Genomic DNA, 17,387 nt, shown 5'->3' with positions numbered 1-17,387 from the left:
TAATAGATCAAATCAGTAGATGATCACTCTGAAGCAGATATGTATTTCTTTTTGGACTAAGAAAATATGGCCTGTGAGGCTGTGATTCCCAATAAATGTTGTTAGAATGACAACTCATAAAAAAACAATATTAAACCTACAGGATGTTTATCGGAGTTGGATGATGTAAAAAAAATTTCAGCAGAAAGTACTCATGCTTTTCCCCAGAATTCAGTAGGTCATGCCTTTGTTTTCTGAATAAATCCTTCTCTGATGCATGACATGTTCTACTACGCACTTGAATGATCATGAGATTCATGAAACAATTTCCTTCCTAACATCTGGAGCACAGTCTAAGGTATAACGGCCAAGTCTTCCTGTTCGATAGAGGTTGAGTAATTTCATAGCAACAAGTTTACGCACATCCTCACTTAGATCGGCAGAAACCCTGAAAGCCTCCTGCAAGGCTATAAACTGGCATTCTATCAAACTCTTTAATTCATTCTCATTTTCTAAATACCCCTTAAAAGATGATATACTATCAAAAAGCACTTGGCAAACAGCCTTCACAACAAAATCCTGCAAAAATACAACACAGTAGTTACTATTCTATCCATGTGATGCCTAAAATGTGACCTCAAAAGGATCTAAATCAGAGATATGATCATTGCCTTTCAGTAATAATAAAAATCTGCATGATGATGGGTACAAGACTGAATTGTGCTCTATGGAATATCTTGACGCGCTTACTTGGGTATGATCTGAAGCATATTGCCTTTTATTATGGTGACTGCTGGATGACATTGCATGGCTGAAAGAAGACATATCTCCTGCTTGATTCATGTTCTCCCACTTCTTGTATGTCTCCCTTGAGTTCAAAATTGCAAGCAGAAATTGGGCAATCTCAAACTCCTGCATCATGGAATCCTTGATTGCTCCTGTAATGAAGTTTGCATACATCAGTAACAACTTATAGTCACAAGTCAAGCCATGGATTACCATTGTAGCTGGTACCTGTCAAAGCTAGTAGAGGACCAGACTCGTCATTAAAAAATACAGGAGACAAAACACCAGGAGTGTCTAATACATATATATTTGGATGACTAGCAACCTGAAAAATAAGAAGTTTGAATCTTGTTAAGATTTGGAATGGCACTTGGCAATTAGATAGCCATACAAGGTGATGATAACAGCTTCTAAAAGATGGTGTTCACAACAAAATACAGGCACCAGAGCTATTTCCGCAATCAGCATTGCTGTCTCTTTATGAAGAAAATATAGGTGCTATGCGATTTAGAGTTGCCCAGGTAATTAATTTGTTACAATGTCCATAAGGAATACAAAGACCCCTCTATCCATTTCCTCTAAAAAAACTAAGGTGTTATGACAGTCATGCAGCATGGTCTTATTTCCCTCATTCTGCTGGGTCGAACAGAAGCAATGCATTATATCGAATCAAATTACCTTGTAACCACTTATGTCCTTGGTTTCTCCTGGATGGCTGCTCACAATGGCATGCTTGAGCTTTCCCTTCTCTTAAAGACAGAGCAACGAATATTACACAGTTGTGTGAATCACAGTTAGTGCAACTACAGTATCAACAGTAATAAGCTGCCTCACCTGCTGCCCCAATCCTCCCAATTCGATGCATGGCATTGACGATTGCTGACTTCCCAACATTAGGAATACCGACCAAGAGGACGGTTCCAGTGCAATCGCTCTCACCAAGTTTAATCTCCCTGATCTTTGCCCGCACAGCATTCAACAGCTATTTCACAGTTAAATTAGCACCCAATCAAATCAGCCGCTAATGTAATCAACAGGTAAGAACACTAGAAACAGCATTACCTACCTCCTTGATGCCCTCCCTGCTGTGCGAATTAAGCGCGACGCAGGAGCAGCTCGTTTGCTTCATGTACGCCATCCACTTCTGGAGAACACCAACACCAATACGAACAACGCTCGCGTGTGTGTATCAGATCAGAACTGATCACTTACCCATCTCGGGGCAGTCAAAATCTGCTCTAGTTACAGATGAGGGTTGGGATTAGGGTTACCTCGGTTTGAGAGGGGTCCGCGAGGTCGGCCTTGTTGAGCACGACGAGGCGGCGGCGGTCGGGCTCCGGGGAGCGGCGGCGGAGTGGCGCGAACGCCGAGGCGGCGGGTACCTGCGGGGTTAGACTCAGCAAGCAAGCGCATGGGGGGTGAAACGATGCTTGACTCTGTCTGGAGCAGCGGAAGACAATAGAGAGGAGGTGGAGAGCAGTGGGCGCCATACCCGGGCGTCGCGGACCTCGAGGACGAGGTCGACGAGGGGGAGGCGGCTGCGGATGGCGCGGTCGGCGGCGGCCATGTGGCGGCCGTACCAGGCGCCGGAGAGCCCCCGAACGGCATCGCTCAGGCGGCGCGAGAAGGCCTCCGTCGCCGCCGCCATTGCTGACGTGAGCCAAAGGCATAGAGACAAGGAATAAGTCCACTTTGACTCCCTTAAAAGTGGCCCGAATCTAATCTATGGCCCTAAACCGCAAAACCGGATATCTCGACCCCCGAACTATTGAAACCGGTGCAATTTGACTCCCTTGGTGGTTTTAGATGGCGGTTTCGCTGACGTGGTAATATTGACCTAGTATGTGGGTTGACGTGGCGCTTACGTGGCATTTGAATTAAAAACGCATACGTGGGACCCGTTTTTCATTCACACATATTAAAAATTGTGGGGCCCACTGACATGTGGGCCCCACATGTCATCTCCTCCCTCTCTTTTTCCTCCCCTCTTCCTCCCTTCCCTCTTTCTTCGGAATCAGATCGTCTGACTTCACCTGGAATGATGGTAGAGAGCAGTCACGCGAATCCATCCGTCAGCTCACGATCGAACGCCTTTGCGTGGAGCTGCACGTCCGGCTGCTTCGCTCCTTTGTTATCTGGGCCTAGGCCCAACAAGCGCACCATCGTCAGCCCGTTGCTCCCCTTTTTGGCGTCGTCTTTTCCTTTTTGGCGCAAATCCCATCTGCTTTTCCCGCGAGCGAACGTGAGGCGTTGGCAAGAGGGTGAGGCGATCGGCTTCTCCGTGGAGCACGAGGGTGAGGCGATCAGCTGCAGTAAAACACAGAGAAAACAAGATCATGCTCGCAGGTTTGCACAGTCTTCATGTGTGTGTGTTTAGATTGCAACAATCTTCTTCTAATTTGTTTGCCATCCTCTCCTATGTTAGCCTGTGTGGAAATAGTTTAACGAAACATCAACTTGCGATTCATCAAAAAATAGAAGCAGGATATATGAGATGGAAGAAAAGAGGTGTGTAACCATGCTTGTTTCTTTCTCCCAATGCGTACAGATATATTTTAGTTGCTTATCATACCACCATCAAATTAAATATTTTGTTTGCTGTAGGGATGGGTTTTCCCCTAGTTTGTTACCTCAAGTTGGCATGGAATTCAGCAGTACAGATGAGGCTTGGATGTTTTGGAATAGCTATGGAGGTCAGAAAGGGTTTGAGGTGAGAAAACAGTACACAAACAAAAGAAAATCAGATGGGAAGGTTAGGTCCTGCAGATATGTTTGTGCAAACGAAGGCCATAGAAAGGAAGATAAAAGGGATCATCTAACAAAGTGTCCTAGAACTGAAACTAGAACCGATTGTCAAGTTCGCATGGGTGTTGTACTAGATCTAGAGAAGGGGAATTATAAAGTGGCTGATCTTATTTTGGAACACAATCACATCCTTCAGTTGCCAGAAACCTCGCACTTGATGGTGTCTCAAAGAAAAATTTCAGAGTTACAAGGTTTTGAAATTGAGACAGCCGACGATGCGGGAATTGGGCCCAAAGCAGCACATGAGTTGGCTAGTATCCAAGTTGGTGGCTCACTTAATCTCAGATACACTCTTCGTGACCACAAGAATTATTTACGGGGCAAGCGCCAACGAGAGATGGCATATGGTCAAGCAGGAAGCATGCTCATGTATTTTCAAGATAAAATTGCAGAGAACCCGTCGTTCCAATATGCATTGCAGATAGATCAAGAGGAACAAATAGCAAACATATTTTGGGTTGATGCTAAAATGCTCACTGACTATGCATATTTTGGTGATGTTGTTAGTTTTGATACTACTTTTGGAACAAACAAGGAAAGTAGGCTTTTTGGTGTATTTGTTGGGTTCAATCAGTTCAGGGAAACAGTGATTTTTGGTGCTGTTCTCATGTACGATGAGACATATGAGTCCTTCAAGTGGTTATTTGAGACCTTTCTAAAAGCACATAATGGCAAGCAACCTAAAACAATCTATACTGATCAAGATTTTGCAATGGGAAAAGCAGTTAAGGAAGTATTTTCAGAAGTATGGCATGGTCTGTGCACTTTCCATATTATGCAGAATGCTGCCAAGCATCTAGCTGAAGTCGACAATAAAGAAGAATCCAGTACTTCTCCCGAACAGATAGCTGAAGACAATGAGAAAGAACCAAGTATTATCGCAATTTTTAGTGCATGCATGTTTGAGTACAAAGATGAGGAAACATTTGAACAAGCATTTAACACCATAAGGGCAAAAGCGAGCAAGCAAAGTTGGTTGGATAGTATATACAGGGTCAAAGAAAAATGGGCTGAATGTTATATGAAGGATGTGTTTGCATTAGGTATGAGAAGTACACAATGAGTGAGAGTCTAAATAGTGAACTGAAGAGGCATTTCAAATCTGATTTTGATATCGTTCGATTTCTTAAGCATTTTGAAAGGGTGGTAGAAGATAAGAGGAAAAATGAGCTAAATGCTGAATTTGAATCAAGGAAGAAAATACCCACAATCAAAATGAAGACACCTATGCTAATCCAAGCTAGCAAGCTGTACACACCAATTATATTCGAAGCTTTTCAAGGTGAGTATGAAAGGTCCATGGTAGCATGTAGCGCGGCATTGGAAGGCAAAAATTGCTATCTTGTGGCTATTGGCAGTCTTGAAAATTGTACCTTTGAGAAGGAGTACAAAGTTTTTGGTGATCCTTTAGAGCAAACTAGTACATGCAGCTGTGGGATGTTCAGTAGAACTGGAATATTTGTGTAGCCATGCTTTAAAAGTCCTTGATCTGATGAATATCAAATCTCTCCCAACACAATATGTACTGAAGCGATGGACACGTGGAGCACGTACTGGGACAGTACAAGACAACCATGGGCGAAATATAATAGAGAACCCAAGATTAAATGAGATGCTTCGCTACAAAGATATGACCCGCAAATTTCTCAATTTGGCACTTAGAGCTGCCAGCCATCTAGAGTCTACCTTATTAGTAAACAACACACTGGACGTCCTTAGCAAGTAAGTTGAAGAAGAAATCAATGCATGCACTGATACTATGGTTCCGGTCACTGCTCCCACAAATGTTACTCCTCCAATTGATTTGGTGAGTATAGCATGCCTAAAGAAAAAGGAGGTGCAAACGAAAAGCTCAAAGCGGAAAAGAAATTGGCTTGATAAGATGCACAAGTCCACAGAGAAAGGAAGTAAGAAGGGAGGTAAGAAAAAGGAAAAAGGATCAAAGGTATGTGATTACATAAAATGTATTTGATTCTCTTTTACTGTGCTCAGTGGGAACATGTTCAGTTTTATTTTTCTTTTATTTGAAGGAACAAGGAACTGTAAAGAAGGGAGGGAAAAAAAGGAAAAAGAAGCAACGGTACAAGACAGTGCAGCGGTGCAAAATATTTATCCTAATACTTATTTGCCCATGGAAGAATTGTCTGAACCATACATGGCCATCAATACCTTCTCTCAGATATTGACGGTAATATTTCAAACTAACACACCATTTTTCTATACCATAGATGGCCATCAATACATTCTCTCAATTGTTTTTCTGAACCTTTTATTTTACAGGGGCCAATCACAGATGATGTTTTGGCTGATTTCTAGTAGCATGGACAGTTGCTGCAATCTGAAATATAACAGATTGTTTAGGGGGATAGCTTTTGCTTTTGTCGAAGTGTAAAGTTCAGGGAATTGCAGAATTGCATTTCTGAATAGCAGAGCATTTTGTGCATCTCTGAACTTGCAACATTCAGAATTACCTTTTATTCAATTCCAAACAATTTACAACACAATGACAATCACAAGTTACAGTCTTGCTAGCTCTAGCACAAATGTCACTTCACAAGCAAGACAACCTCCCTCTGTTACTCACTGAAAATTTCAAACATAGCACACGAATGAATAAAACACACTGGAAATTTCAGATATATCGACTCCAATCACTACTATCCTACAGACATCATTTTCAGATATGTCGACTCCAATCCCTGCTATCGTACAGACATCTTCTAGCTTAATTGGAATCACGGCTGTGGCAACCCTCCAGCAGGTCCTATCCATTCTGAGACGAGGAGCAACTCCATCCTGAGACGTGCTACAATTGTTGCGCTGCATGACGAGGCCATGCTGCTGCAGCAGAAGCTGTACCGCGGCGTGCGAGGCAGCCGCAGTGGGGCAAGTGGGTGGCGGAGATCCGGCTGCCGCAGAATCGGGTGCGCGTCTAGCTCGGCACCTACGACTCGGCGACGGAGCAACACTCGGCGAGGACGGCGACGGAGCAGCGCTCGGCGGGATGGCGCGGCGCTGCTCTCGGCGAGGATGGCGCCGCTCTAGGTGACGACGGCGACGGGACGGTCCTCCATCCTCGATTGCAAGTCCGGATGACGCGGTGGCAGTGAACCCTTTCCTTATCCATAGAAGCACTTGTTGGGCCGAGCCGCTGAGGCCCAGTGTCTGAGAGGAGTAGCGTTAGATCCATCGTTCGATTGCGGGTGGACGATGGGATTCGTGTGACTGCTTTCTACCATCATTCTAGGTGAAGTCAAACGATCTGATTCCCTTTCTTTCTCTTTCTCTTCTCGCCCCTTCGATCGGCCGCGGGGGTCACAGGACAGGCTGCAGCGGCGGCGGGCGGGGGCAGAGCGGCGGCGGCGAGCTCACCTTCCACGATGACCGCGTCGACCGAGGCAGCGCGCGCTGGTCACCGCCCAACGCCCCAGCGCTGTCCGTGGCGCGTACCACGCAGGCCAACGGCATGTGGTTGTGGAGCTCAGGGGCGTGTTCCGCATCGTGGCCAGCGCGGTGCCCATCATGAGGGAGGAGTCGCGCCATCGCGCGTCCACAACTACGGCGTCACCGACGATGACTGCCTCGTCCACCTCGACCTCGGCTTCAAGTTCGAGGCGCTCACCGACGACGTCCATGGCGTGCTCGGCCAGACTTCCCTTCATCTATCTACTCTACTGATTTCATTTGATGATGATTACCCATTTACCCTGACGAGTTACTGACTGACATGGACGAAAATTTTATAGGACAACTTCTCGAATGCCTCCACTAATTGCCAATTAGCAGGGCAGATAATCTCCCCAACAACCAACACAATCATGATGCACTGATACACGGTCTGAAGCTGCATGGACTGGACCACCGGCGACTCCTTCTCCGGAGCGGCGTAGCGCCTCCGCCTCCACGCGATTCCGGCAACCGCGGAGTCCTTCGCCTACACTCGCCGCATTTCATGCCCTAGGAGGCTGCCGTCTCGGCCCCCCATGGCCGAAACCCTCCACGACCCCAACTCCGGGTCAGGAGGCGAAAAGCGGCGCCCACTCCTACTACTACTCCCGTGGTCGCGCCGTTCGCCCAGTACGTAGCCGACTCCTCCTCCACATTGCAATCCGCCGCCGCCGCTCTGGCCCCCACCCACCGCCGCTGTAGCCTATCCCCCCCGCGGCCGGCCGTAAGGGGAGAGAAGAGAAAGAGAAAGAAAGAGGGGAGGAAGAAGAAAGAGAGAGGGAGGGGATGACATGTGGGGCACACATATCAGTGGGCCCTACAATTTTCAATATGTGTGAATGACAAACGGGTCCCACGTATACGTTTTTAATTCTAATGCCACTTAAGCGCCACGTCAACCCACATACTAGGTCAACATTGCTACGTCAGCGCCACGTCAGCGAAACCACCCTCCAAAACCATCAAGGAGTCAAATTGCACCGGATTCAACGGTTCAGGGGTCGAGAATTAAATTCGGGTCACTTTTAAGGGAGTCAAAGTGGACTTATTCCTAGAAACAACAAGGTACAAAAGGCCGAAAAGACAAAGACGAAATACATTATTGAATGGGCTTTATGGGCCGGGACTCATCACGTGCTAGATGGGCTTTATGGGCCGGGAATCATCACGTACTAGCATCAGCTGTATTGCTCATCATCAGTTGTTCTCAGAATCTTAAGCATTCTGTGATGCAAATTGTGACCTGATTTTGACTTGCAGAGGACAGATTTTATATGGAACGAGAAAAGTTAAGAGGAAAATTCGAAAAGGCAGCGCCGTCCTCTCCTCTAATGTTTGTTTGTCTGGCCATACAAATCAAAGATTCAAGAGATCCGATTCTATTCTTGGAATGACGGTGGCCATTTTTGTGTTGCGGCAGTAGCAATGGCATCTTATCAATGCTCTTCCTTCATGTTAACATTAACAATGGTCTCCCCTTTTCATCTTTCGTGGCGCCTCGGCAAGGCACTGCTTCACTCCTTGCTGCTGCGATGTTCCTAACCTCACGTATCAATATCATCACAATTTCTTACTGCTACTACTATAATCATTGTCCTTTCGTTGCTGTTACTTTTGGTTAAACCTGCTACTAGCTGCTATCAAGTCAAAAAGAAAACTGTCATGCATCTGTGACCTGTACAGAGTGGATACGTTCAGGCTGAAGATATTCCAATTTAACTTCCCCCTACTACACTGTAAATCTGTAATCCATTTCAGGCTGTAAATTGGAATATCTTCAGCCTCACCGTATCCACACTGTACCAAAGAGTAAATGTAATATCTGACTAATGTCAGGCTAAGCACACAGAAAACAGAAAACAAAGGCAAGAGCTTATAGACATACTATGAATTGGAACTTTTATAATATATATATGCTATGAATTGAAACTGCACTGTTTGAGATGAAGATTGATCTACCAGCAACACTACCTTTTAGCTTACAGATCAGTGTTACAAGTACATTAACTGAAGAGGATACATAACCCAGCTCTGCTGTATGATGCTACAGAGAAGATGTATTACAGCCAGTAACTAAAAGAAAGCTCATCACCTCTGTATCCATACAGATTACAGGCATATTTATGCATATATAATAGATGACATATGTCTGTAGTGGCTGACACGTGGGGCCCCAGTTAGGAATGGCTCAAAAATATACCGCCATGTGTAACTAACCCGGGAGCACACGTGTCATGGTTGACTCGTTCAGAAGACGGACATGTTGTCGTCGGCGGCCGTGAACCACGCCGTGAGGTCGTCGCCGTCGCTGGCCTGCCTGCACAGCAGCGGCGCCGCCGCCGCGTTCCAGAGCTCCCCACCGCCGCCGCCGGAGTAGCCGCCCAGGGTGTCCCACTTGAGCTCGTGCTCCGACACGCTTCCCATGACGTCGCCGTAGAGAGGAGGCGCTGCCTGCGTGAAGCCGGCGTCGGAGAAGAACGGGTCCTGAGTCTGAGGCATGCACAGCGGCGGCAAGTCGAACCCGCACGCGTCGCCGCCATGGTATGGGACGCAGCTCGGAAGCAGCTGGAACGGGTCGCCGCCGCCGCCGCCGACGAACATCTTGTCGACGAGCGGGCTGCCATTGTTGGTGGGCGTGAACGACGGCGAGGCGTTGCCCCGGCTGCTGAGCTGGTGTTCGACGGTGACAAGGGACGAGCTGCTCGACACCTTGCTGATCATTCCTTTCGCCTTCGCCGCCGGCGGCTCGCCATGGAGGCCCGCCTCGTGCCTCTTGATCACGCGGCACAGCGCGTACGCCCCCTGCACCAGAACACATCTCATCCGATCAGCGCGCCATTGTTGCCGTCGCAGCAAGCAAAGCAAAGGCAATCCGGAGAAATGAACTCACGATGAAGTTGGAGACGCCATGGGCGAGGTCCTGGCAGAGGCGGTACTCATGCATGACCCAGTCGGTGCGCTCGCCGCCGGGAGCGCGACCCTTGTAGAAGACGAGCGTCTTGCGGAGGCCGAAGACCTCGCCGGCGCAGGCGATCTTGCGATCCTTGCCGGTGGCCTTCCAGTACCCGGTGCTCGTCGCCCTGTTCGTCCGCGACCCGTTCGGATACTTCCGGTCTCGTGGGCAGAAGAAGAACCACTCCAGGTCACGCTTCGGCAAGAACGACTTCTCTGAACATTTTCATAATCATTCTCTTCTTCAGAATTTGATTTGATCATATTTATTATCATTTTATGTCACCAAGGCGAAACCAAATTGCAAGAGAATATCCGAAAAGTTTGGCTTTGCGGTTGCAGGAGGAATTCATTCTTGAATACTAAAATTAAAAGGTGTGTGATTAAAAAGACTTATCAGCAACCGGCCTAGGGAGGAAAAAGCCCAGATGCCCGTGTAAAAAGGTCGCTTTTATCTGTCTAGAAAATGAGAAACGCCTCTGGGAAAAATTCCGCATGTTCCTTTCCAATTTTCTACCACCTGTTTCTCTCTTTTCAGGAATAGATTTGCGAAAAAAAAAAAAGGCTAGCAGGTCAAAGGCTTTGCATATTGTTTAGCTACTTTCCACAGTTAAAACTGTTTTCACCAAAAGTTAACAATGTTGACACGACCAAAACTCAACTATGAAACAACAACTTGTGCTAAATATATTTGATGCAGAATTTCAACTACCAAAAATGAAGTAACATGAATCAAATGGAAAAATTGACAAAGGCACAAACCTGGTAGCTCCCATGGCTCGAACTTGTAGAGATCAATGACAGGGATGACCTCAAGCTCGATCTTGAGGCTGTCTACTTTCCTCTTGAGGTAGTAGCCGACCAATTCATCGTCGGTCGGGTGGAACCGGAAACCCGGGGGCAGAGTCATGGTACCCATGATCAAATCAACCGACTGAATTTCAGACAAATGTACACTTGCAAAACCTATTCAAATATCTTGGGCAAGCAAGCGCAAACCTAATTGTTCAATCGAAGGTTAACAATGGAAAGAAGAGGCAAACAATACTACTAATCGGAGCAAAGCTAGCTAGCTAGCTAGATGTAGTGTCAATTTGCCTAAATGCTAATACTTGAGGCAGATTGGCACAATTTATCACATATATATGGTTGAATGCTTGTCAATTAGCGGCGGCAGAGGCAGTATCTATTGAAGATTGGGAAGATCCAGAAGTAGAAGGTCTTGAGCTGCTCGGAATCCAGCGGACAGGTGTTGATGAAGCTGCCTCCGGAGTTCAAGATCATTATCCTATGGTCAATCCCCTAGCTAGCAATAACTAAACAACCAAGGAATTCAGTTCAGGCTCCTTGATGAACTTGAACTGAACTACGTACAGAGATATCAATTGGAGGAGCAATTATGGACGAGAAGAAGAACAAGAAGAAGAGTTGAGAGATTCTTGCTAGCTAGGTGCTGACCAATTAAGAAATAAGAGGAGGAATAGGAGAGGAGAGGAGAGTGTTTGGGTTTCGTTTTGTGAATTGGGGGAGTTGGGAAGGTGACACGGTAGGGGAGTTTATATAGAGGGGTTGAGAGGAGAAAAAGCTAAGTTAAGGCGGCGATGATGTTCGTACGAGCGAAGCAATTCGAAGCGTCCTCTACTCTACCACGGTAGTTGCAACTCCAAGTAGCCGCAAAAGACATTCACACACTACTCGAGCTTTACTACTGCATCTTCCATTCTCTCTGATTAGCTCCTGTCCAAACCGACGTGTCAGGTTGCCTCTGTGATTAGGGCAGCGCCTAATCCACTGATTGATCAGATATCTGGGCATGATTAATGACATCGCTTTTGGATAATGGCAACACTGACATATGTAATGCATGGTGATATATTCTTCTTCTTCTCTGAAGAATCATACTGTCTTACCATTCAGGGAAGGGGGGAAGTACGTACATGCAGCTAGCAAGCAGCCTCTCCCAAAAGTGAAATTTTGTTTCATATGCGCTTTGTTTTGTCTATGAATTCTTGTCTGCGTCACCCTTGATCCGTGCTTAGCCGTTCGGTTTAGTTCACTGATTTGATTTTCTTCGGATAATATCTTCTTTTACGGGTGTTCAGATAAGTTTCGTGGCCGAATTTACTATGTTTTTACAGCTCGCATTCATACTAAACATTTCCGCTGATTGATTTCCCGCTGAAACTAATTACGAATTCAGTTTCCAGTACATCGAACACGTACGTCATGTGTACCGATTGTGAATTCCTATGCATAGTCAGTACTGACAGGGAATTCCAGTGGCGACGATTCTTCTTGACCTATGGTTATTCTGAAATTGTTATGAATTGACCTCTCCTACTGTCCTAGTACATGATACACGCCTGCTTCTGAATAAGCTCTGTCACTTGACTAGATATTTTTTTCTGCACTGAAGTAGTATCTGAAATGGTATCAAGTTGTGAGTGCCCAACCGACCTAATCATCAGGAATTAGTTCCTGACTTTCTGCTCCTGTTGCGATGTTCACTTGCACAGTTGCACTGAATCTACATCTGACAACAGAGGTTGGTAGAGTCTCTTGATTACATCTTGCCCTTGATAATACATGGTTTTTTAAAAAAATCTTCGATTTGAAGAGAAAATCATAATTAAACAAAGTGTTCAGAGTCATTAGGACGATGGACGAAAGCACATGTGAATTCTAGTCAGACGGATTCTGAAACCAGTAGCTGTAGTATTCTGCTGTATTGTTAAGTCTATTAGACATGAAAAAATATATGCAGACAATGTATCTGTACAGGTGATATGGTGCAGCAGTATATCTCCTTAATTTCAAACAGCTTTACATCGACGCGTAGTATAAAGTACTGCAAGTCATGTTCATTACGATCTCAATGTTGCAACTTGTTCTCCTGCCGACAGCCTTCCTAGCCACAAAAATAACACAACACCGCAAATTCTCAGGCTGGTCCATAGTTCTGAAAAACTATAACAATGAGAACTTCCAAGTTTGCATTACTAGATTTCCTCCCTATTCTCAGGCTGGTCCATATTTTTGAAAAACTACCGTTTGACTGGTTTGAATTTGGCGCGGTATCATAATTCACAGAACTCTCTGCCAGTGACGTTTTCTTTTTCAAAAAAAAAATAATAATAACTTCCGGCTTCTACACCAAACTAAGGGTGTACACGACCATATTTGTGGATACTGGGATTTAAACTTTAGTGAACGGACTCGTGCACTCACCACTCTAGCACACCAATGATGCTTTCCCATAATGATGTATTGTAAGTCCAACTTTCCAATGAATTTTGAGCATACACTTAGAGTTTATCAGTTAGTATAATAAATATAAAATACTTAACTACTATTTATATCCCAAAATATAGCAAGTTTTAGCCTTTCGCATGGCTATTAACGAGATGGATAAAATGACTTATTTGTCTTTCGGGGTGGATGCCATGTAGGTCTGGACTAGTTGGGATAATAATAAAGCAGAGATGTGGTATGAGTAGTTTAATAGTAAAAATGACCTTTTATATATATGCACTATGTTGTTATATTTGGATAAATTTTGAACTATATTAGTTATTATATTTTAAAACGGACGGAGTATTTACTAAATGGAGGCTAGTCTTAGACAAGAAAAGGTAGATTGTGAAATGGCATCTAGCCTAGTGGTTGCTGTGATCTGAGGGTGTGTTTAGTTCACGTCAAAATTGAAAATTTGGTTGAAATTGAAACGATGTGATAGAAAAATTGGAAGTTTATGTGTGTAGGAAAGTTTTGATGTGATAGAAAAGAAGAAAAAATTTGGAACTAAACTCGTCCTGAGTAGCACCTTGGTCCTGAATTCAAATCTCTATAGGAACGAATTTCAGATTGGGTTATTTGATGGCTAAGCTTCCTATTTGATAGGCTAATTTTCTAATTTAAAAAGGCTGCATACATCTGGTTGGATGTAAAGGCCGGGTAAAAAATATACTTCTCAAAAAAAAAAAGAAAAGGTAGATCATTAAGGCCATTCTTTGATGACATCAAGCTAAATTGACTGCTGCATGACCCAGCTTTGTATAGTCACTTTCCTCATAGCTATCTTGCACTTGCACTTTAAAGAGCACATTTTTCCATCGTCATTGGCTCACAACATGAGCAGCCATGCTCCACATGGGGACAAATGTACTTGTCAGTTGGCATTGCTCACCAAACACCAAATCTGAGCAAAAGCCTGAGTGGTTCAGTCAAAACAATCTCCATCTTATCACTACTTTGTCACTGTCAGGATAGGGAGTTGGACCTCAACTGCTTGCTTACCCTTGACCAAATGCTAGTGCTTAACTTCACAAGGAGGTTCAAATAGGGGAAAAAAACTTCATGAATTCAGGTTAGCTGGTTTATGACTAACTAGGTTAATTTCAAGCTAACTGAAAGCTAGCCTTTCGGTAATTAGCAGCTCATGTACTGTTGTATGCTGAATACTGTAGCCAACAGAACAGCTTGATCAAGCTTGAATGGATCATCTTCAGGTATGCAGAAAGAAACAAGTGTAGCCTTTGTGGCAGTGAATGCATGACCCACTGATCATGAGTCATTAGCTTTTGATTAGTTTAATTAGAGGACTAGAGCATTAGCTGCATTTGTCAAGGCCAGAAATGGTTTAAGGACAGATGGCTCAAGTGATCTCTCTAATTAACCTGACCGTTCTTAGATATGAACGCTGGTGGCCTGGTGGGTGCCCACCTGAAGACCAGGATTGCTTTTATAAGCAGATGTAGGGGCCTGCTAGTTATGAACTGCTTGACTTGAGCATCCCTGGCTGCATGACCAGGCATCTTGCACCATCAGAGCTGCATCAGCAAAGCCGCACTAAGGTTGGCTTCTTTTAATCCCTAGCAAACCCTCCCACTGCTTTTCATCCCTTCCTGTTGATCTTAATTATCCAGGTATTGTTAAATCAAATGCTATAGAGTAGTAGCATTGTTAGCAATGATCTGACACAACTTGATTAATTTCTGAATTCCAAGTCGTCCTAGCTAGTATGAAACCTCTCTGTGAACTTTTTTGACACGGTTTATTTGTTTTATACACCTCTGTTGTTGTATGATCAGGCAGGGCATCAGCATTGGATCTTTAAGTGGCACTAACTAAGCTAGTATACTAGCTGCTGAGCTGGAGGTGAGACTGATGCATGATATATGCATCATCTTATCATGACTGCAAGTCTGCAATGTCTTTAACTTATCTTTAACAGATTACATTACCTCAGGGGAAAAAAATATGCAGTTCAGCTTAACTGTTGTAATCAAGAATCTCATTATGTTCATATCCAGAAATGGTAGGACAGCATGCATGAATGCTCAATCTTTAACTTTCAGGCCACCTCTGTTCACCTGAAGTCCTGAAGACAAGACTCATGCTGGGTGTACAGTAAGTCAGTAGTGAATCAATCATAATTTCGAGTAAATTATGATCATGTCTATCCATGATGGAGACTAAATAGTACCGTTTATTAGTCGCAGAATAATTCGATTCTCCTGTTAATTAAGTAATTAAGGAGCGCAAAAAGTTTCTTCAAGTCGGAAGACTCTGCACTGTGAAGTGTTGCTTGGATAATATATGTTCTATTATCTGCTTCCTTTCCAGCAGCTGAGATTAGTGGGTTCCACGTAATAATTGTTGATAAATTCAACATTTTCATTGGCAAAAAGGCACTAACTAAACTAACTAACTAATTAATGTAATTTAAGATTTAAGAATTAATGTTATGCATATCTAGGACAAGAGAAAAAATATTCAGAGGTGGGCGGCACAAAATAATGTAATATAAGTAGCAAAAGCGAGTTTTCAGTTAAAAATGTACAAAACCAGCAAAGCTAGTGCAAGAGAGACGTTTAGAATCTTCACCTACGGAGTATGTGCTAAACATATCCTGTCTAGTAGTGATTAGCAGATTAATTAACTACCATGTGATGAAATGAAGAATCTTTGTTAGTGGAGCGACGGGGCACAAAACACTCACAAGGCATACCTTTCCTAATTCCTACACTAATGTAATGGGATCCTGAAAAACAGCATTAGAAAACTAGAAAAGAAATGCCTTTGCGCATAGTATAACCAGCATAGCTTAGCTAGGCAGTGATTTGCTTCTCGGCCAAGATACCAAAGCAAAGGAGATTCAAAGCTTAACGGGGGCCTCTCAGGAAAGGAATCGCCAATTAATTGACGAAGGCGGTTCGGTTTTAGTAGTAGGCGACAAAACTCGCCTTTCATTAACCCAAAAATAGTCTCACGCCTATTTCGTTGTAAATCAGAGAAATCTGATTACTAGTAATAGTATTAATTAGGAAACTTTGTAACTTACAATTTACTGGTAAGAATATACTGCCGCCATAAAAAGGGAGAAAATTCTCTCTATATACTATAACCATAAGAAAATTACTATGCATACAACTCAATTGTCCACGTACGACTAAATTTGATCAACGGTTATAAATAAGTGCAGTGCGTATAAACAATGATTGATCTATGGCTGCATATATCTAATTATATATGAGTTGTACAACTGAATTGTACGTATAGCGGTACTATTTTTATAAATACAAAAACACTAGGTAATTTTCCCCGCTCAAACCTATTCCCTATATATCTCTTGTCATCCTTTACCATAGCAAGGCACCCACCATGAATACATTGTGCCAGATGGGCAAGGACGGACCTGTGGCCAGTGGTGGAGTTGGACACAGGTCTAAAATAAAGATTGCTGGAGAAGCTCGATAAAAATAACCAAACACAACATATATATACCATTGCCATATTTATATTACTATTGCACCTCTAGTATTATAAAAATTGAAGATGTTTATGTTGATACTTTGATACGTCATCCGTATTTAAGTCGGTTTTTAAGTTTATTCGCTTTTGTAAATACATATGGAGTCGTGTAAGAAATCCTTTAAAAAAACCCGTATACTAACTTGGAACTTAGAGTTGTACTCTTAATTGCTTTAGAATTCTTGTCGAGTCATAAGAAAGCAACGTACATAATATGGATGTCATCCCAATAAGACTTCCAAATTAGATATCAATACTATCAAATGAAAATCCCACATATTTTTTAAACAAAAAAATATAACAATAATATATTAAAATAGCTTTCATGCATTGCAACGCATGAGCTTTTTTTTCTAGTAAAAAAAATAAAGTACAATCAATAAGGTAAGACATAAAAGAACATCCAAGATAAAAAAAAATAGAGTACAACTTTGGAGTCGCCTAGCCTATTTGATTGCTATCTCTATGGCATCAGGCAAGCGGGAAACACATTGCGGACTATGGAGCAAACCGGCAGAGTCATGGTTGCATACCCATGCAAAACACGGTGATGGCACACATATTGGCTCTGGTAGCTAGTATAGTCATTTGCACCACAAAGGGGA

General features: G+C 43.7%; 3 protein-coding genes across 3 annotated transcripts; 1 reads left to right on the top strand and 2 right to left on the bottom strand.

Annotated features, from left to right (window-relative positions):
• Positions 1–20: 20 nt before the first annotated feature.
• Positions 21–2,438, bottom strand: LOC127752465 (DAR GTPase 2, mitochondrial). The gene is made up of 8 exons (XM_052277846.1): positions 2,258–2,438; positions 2,037–2,147; positions 1,832–1,909; positions 1,600–1,747; positions 1,444–1,514; positions 994–1,090; positions 730–917; positions 21–558 (listed from the first exon to the last, which is right to left on the bottom strand). The coding sequence occupies exons 1-8, from the start codon at positions 2,411–2,413 to the stop codon at positions 295–297; spliced, it is 1,113 nt and encodes a 370-aa protein (XP_052133806.1). The 5' UTR covers positions 2,414–2,438; the 3' UTR covers positions 21–294.
• A 968-nt stretch (positions 2,439–3,406) lies between these two features.
• LOC127785973 (protein FAR1-RELATED SEQUENCE 5-like) lies at positions 3,407–4,633 on the top strand. Its single transcript, XM_052313297.1, has one exon. The coding sequence runs from the start codon at positions 3,407–3,409 to the stop codon at positions 4,631–4,633; it is 1,227 nt and encodes a 408-aa protein (XP_052169257.1).
• A 4,279-nt stretch (positions 4,634–8,912) lies between these two features.
• Positions 8,913–11,508, bottom strand: LOC127786012 (NAC domain-containing protein 71-like). The gene is made up of 3 exons (XM_052313334.1): positions 10,732–11,508; positions 9,908–10,185; positions 8,913–9,819 (listed from the first exon to the last, which is right to left on the bottom strand). The coding sequence occupies exons 1-3, from the start codon at positions 10,886–10,888 to the stop codon at positions 9,265–9,267; spliced, it is 990 nt and encodes a 329-aa protein (XP_052169294.1). The 5' UTR covers positions 10,889–11,508; the 3' UTR covers positions 8,913–9,264.
• Positions 11,509–17,387: the final 5,879 nt, after the last annotated feature.

This window comes from Oryza glaberrima, chromosome 10 (genome assembly GCF_000147395.1).
Source record: "Oryza glaberrima chromosome 10, OglaRS2, whole genome shotgun sequence".
Classification (NCBI taxonomy): domain Eukaryota; kingdom Viridiplantae; phylum Streptophyta; class Magnoliopsida; order Poales; family Poaceae; genus Oryza; species Oryza glaberrima.
This window is presented reverse-complemented; position numbering and strand designations above follow the sequence as displayed.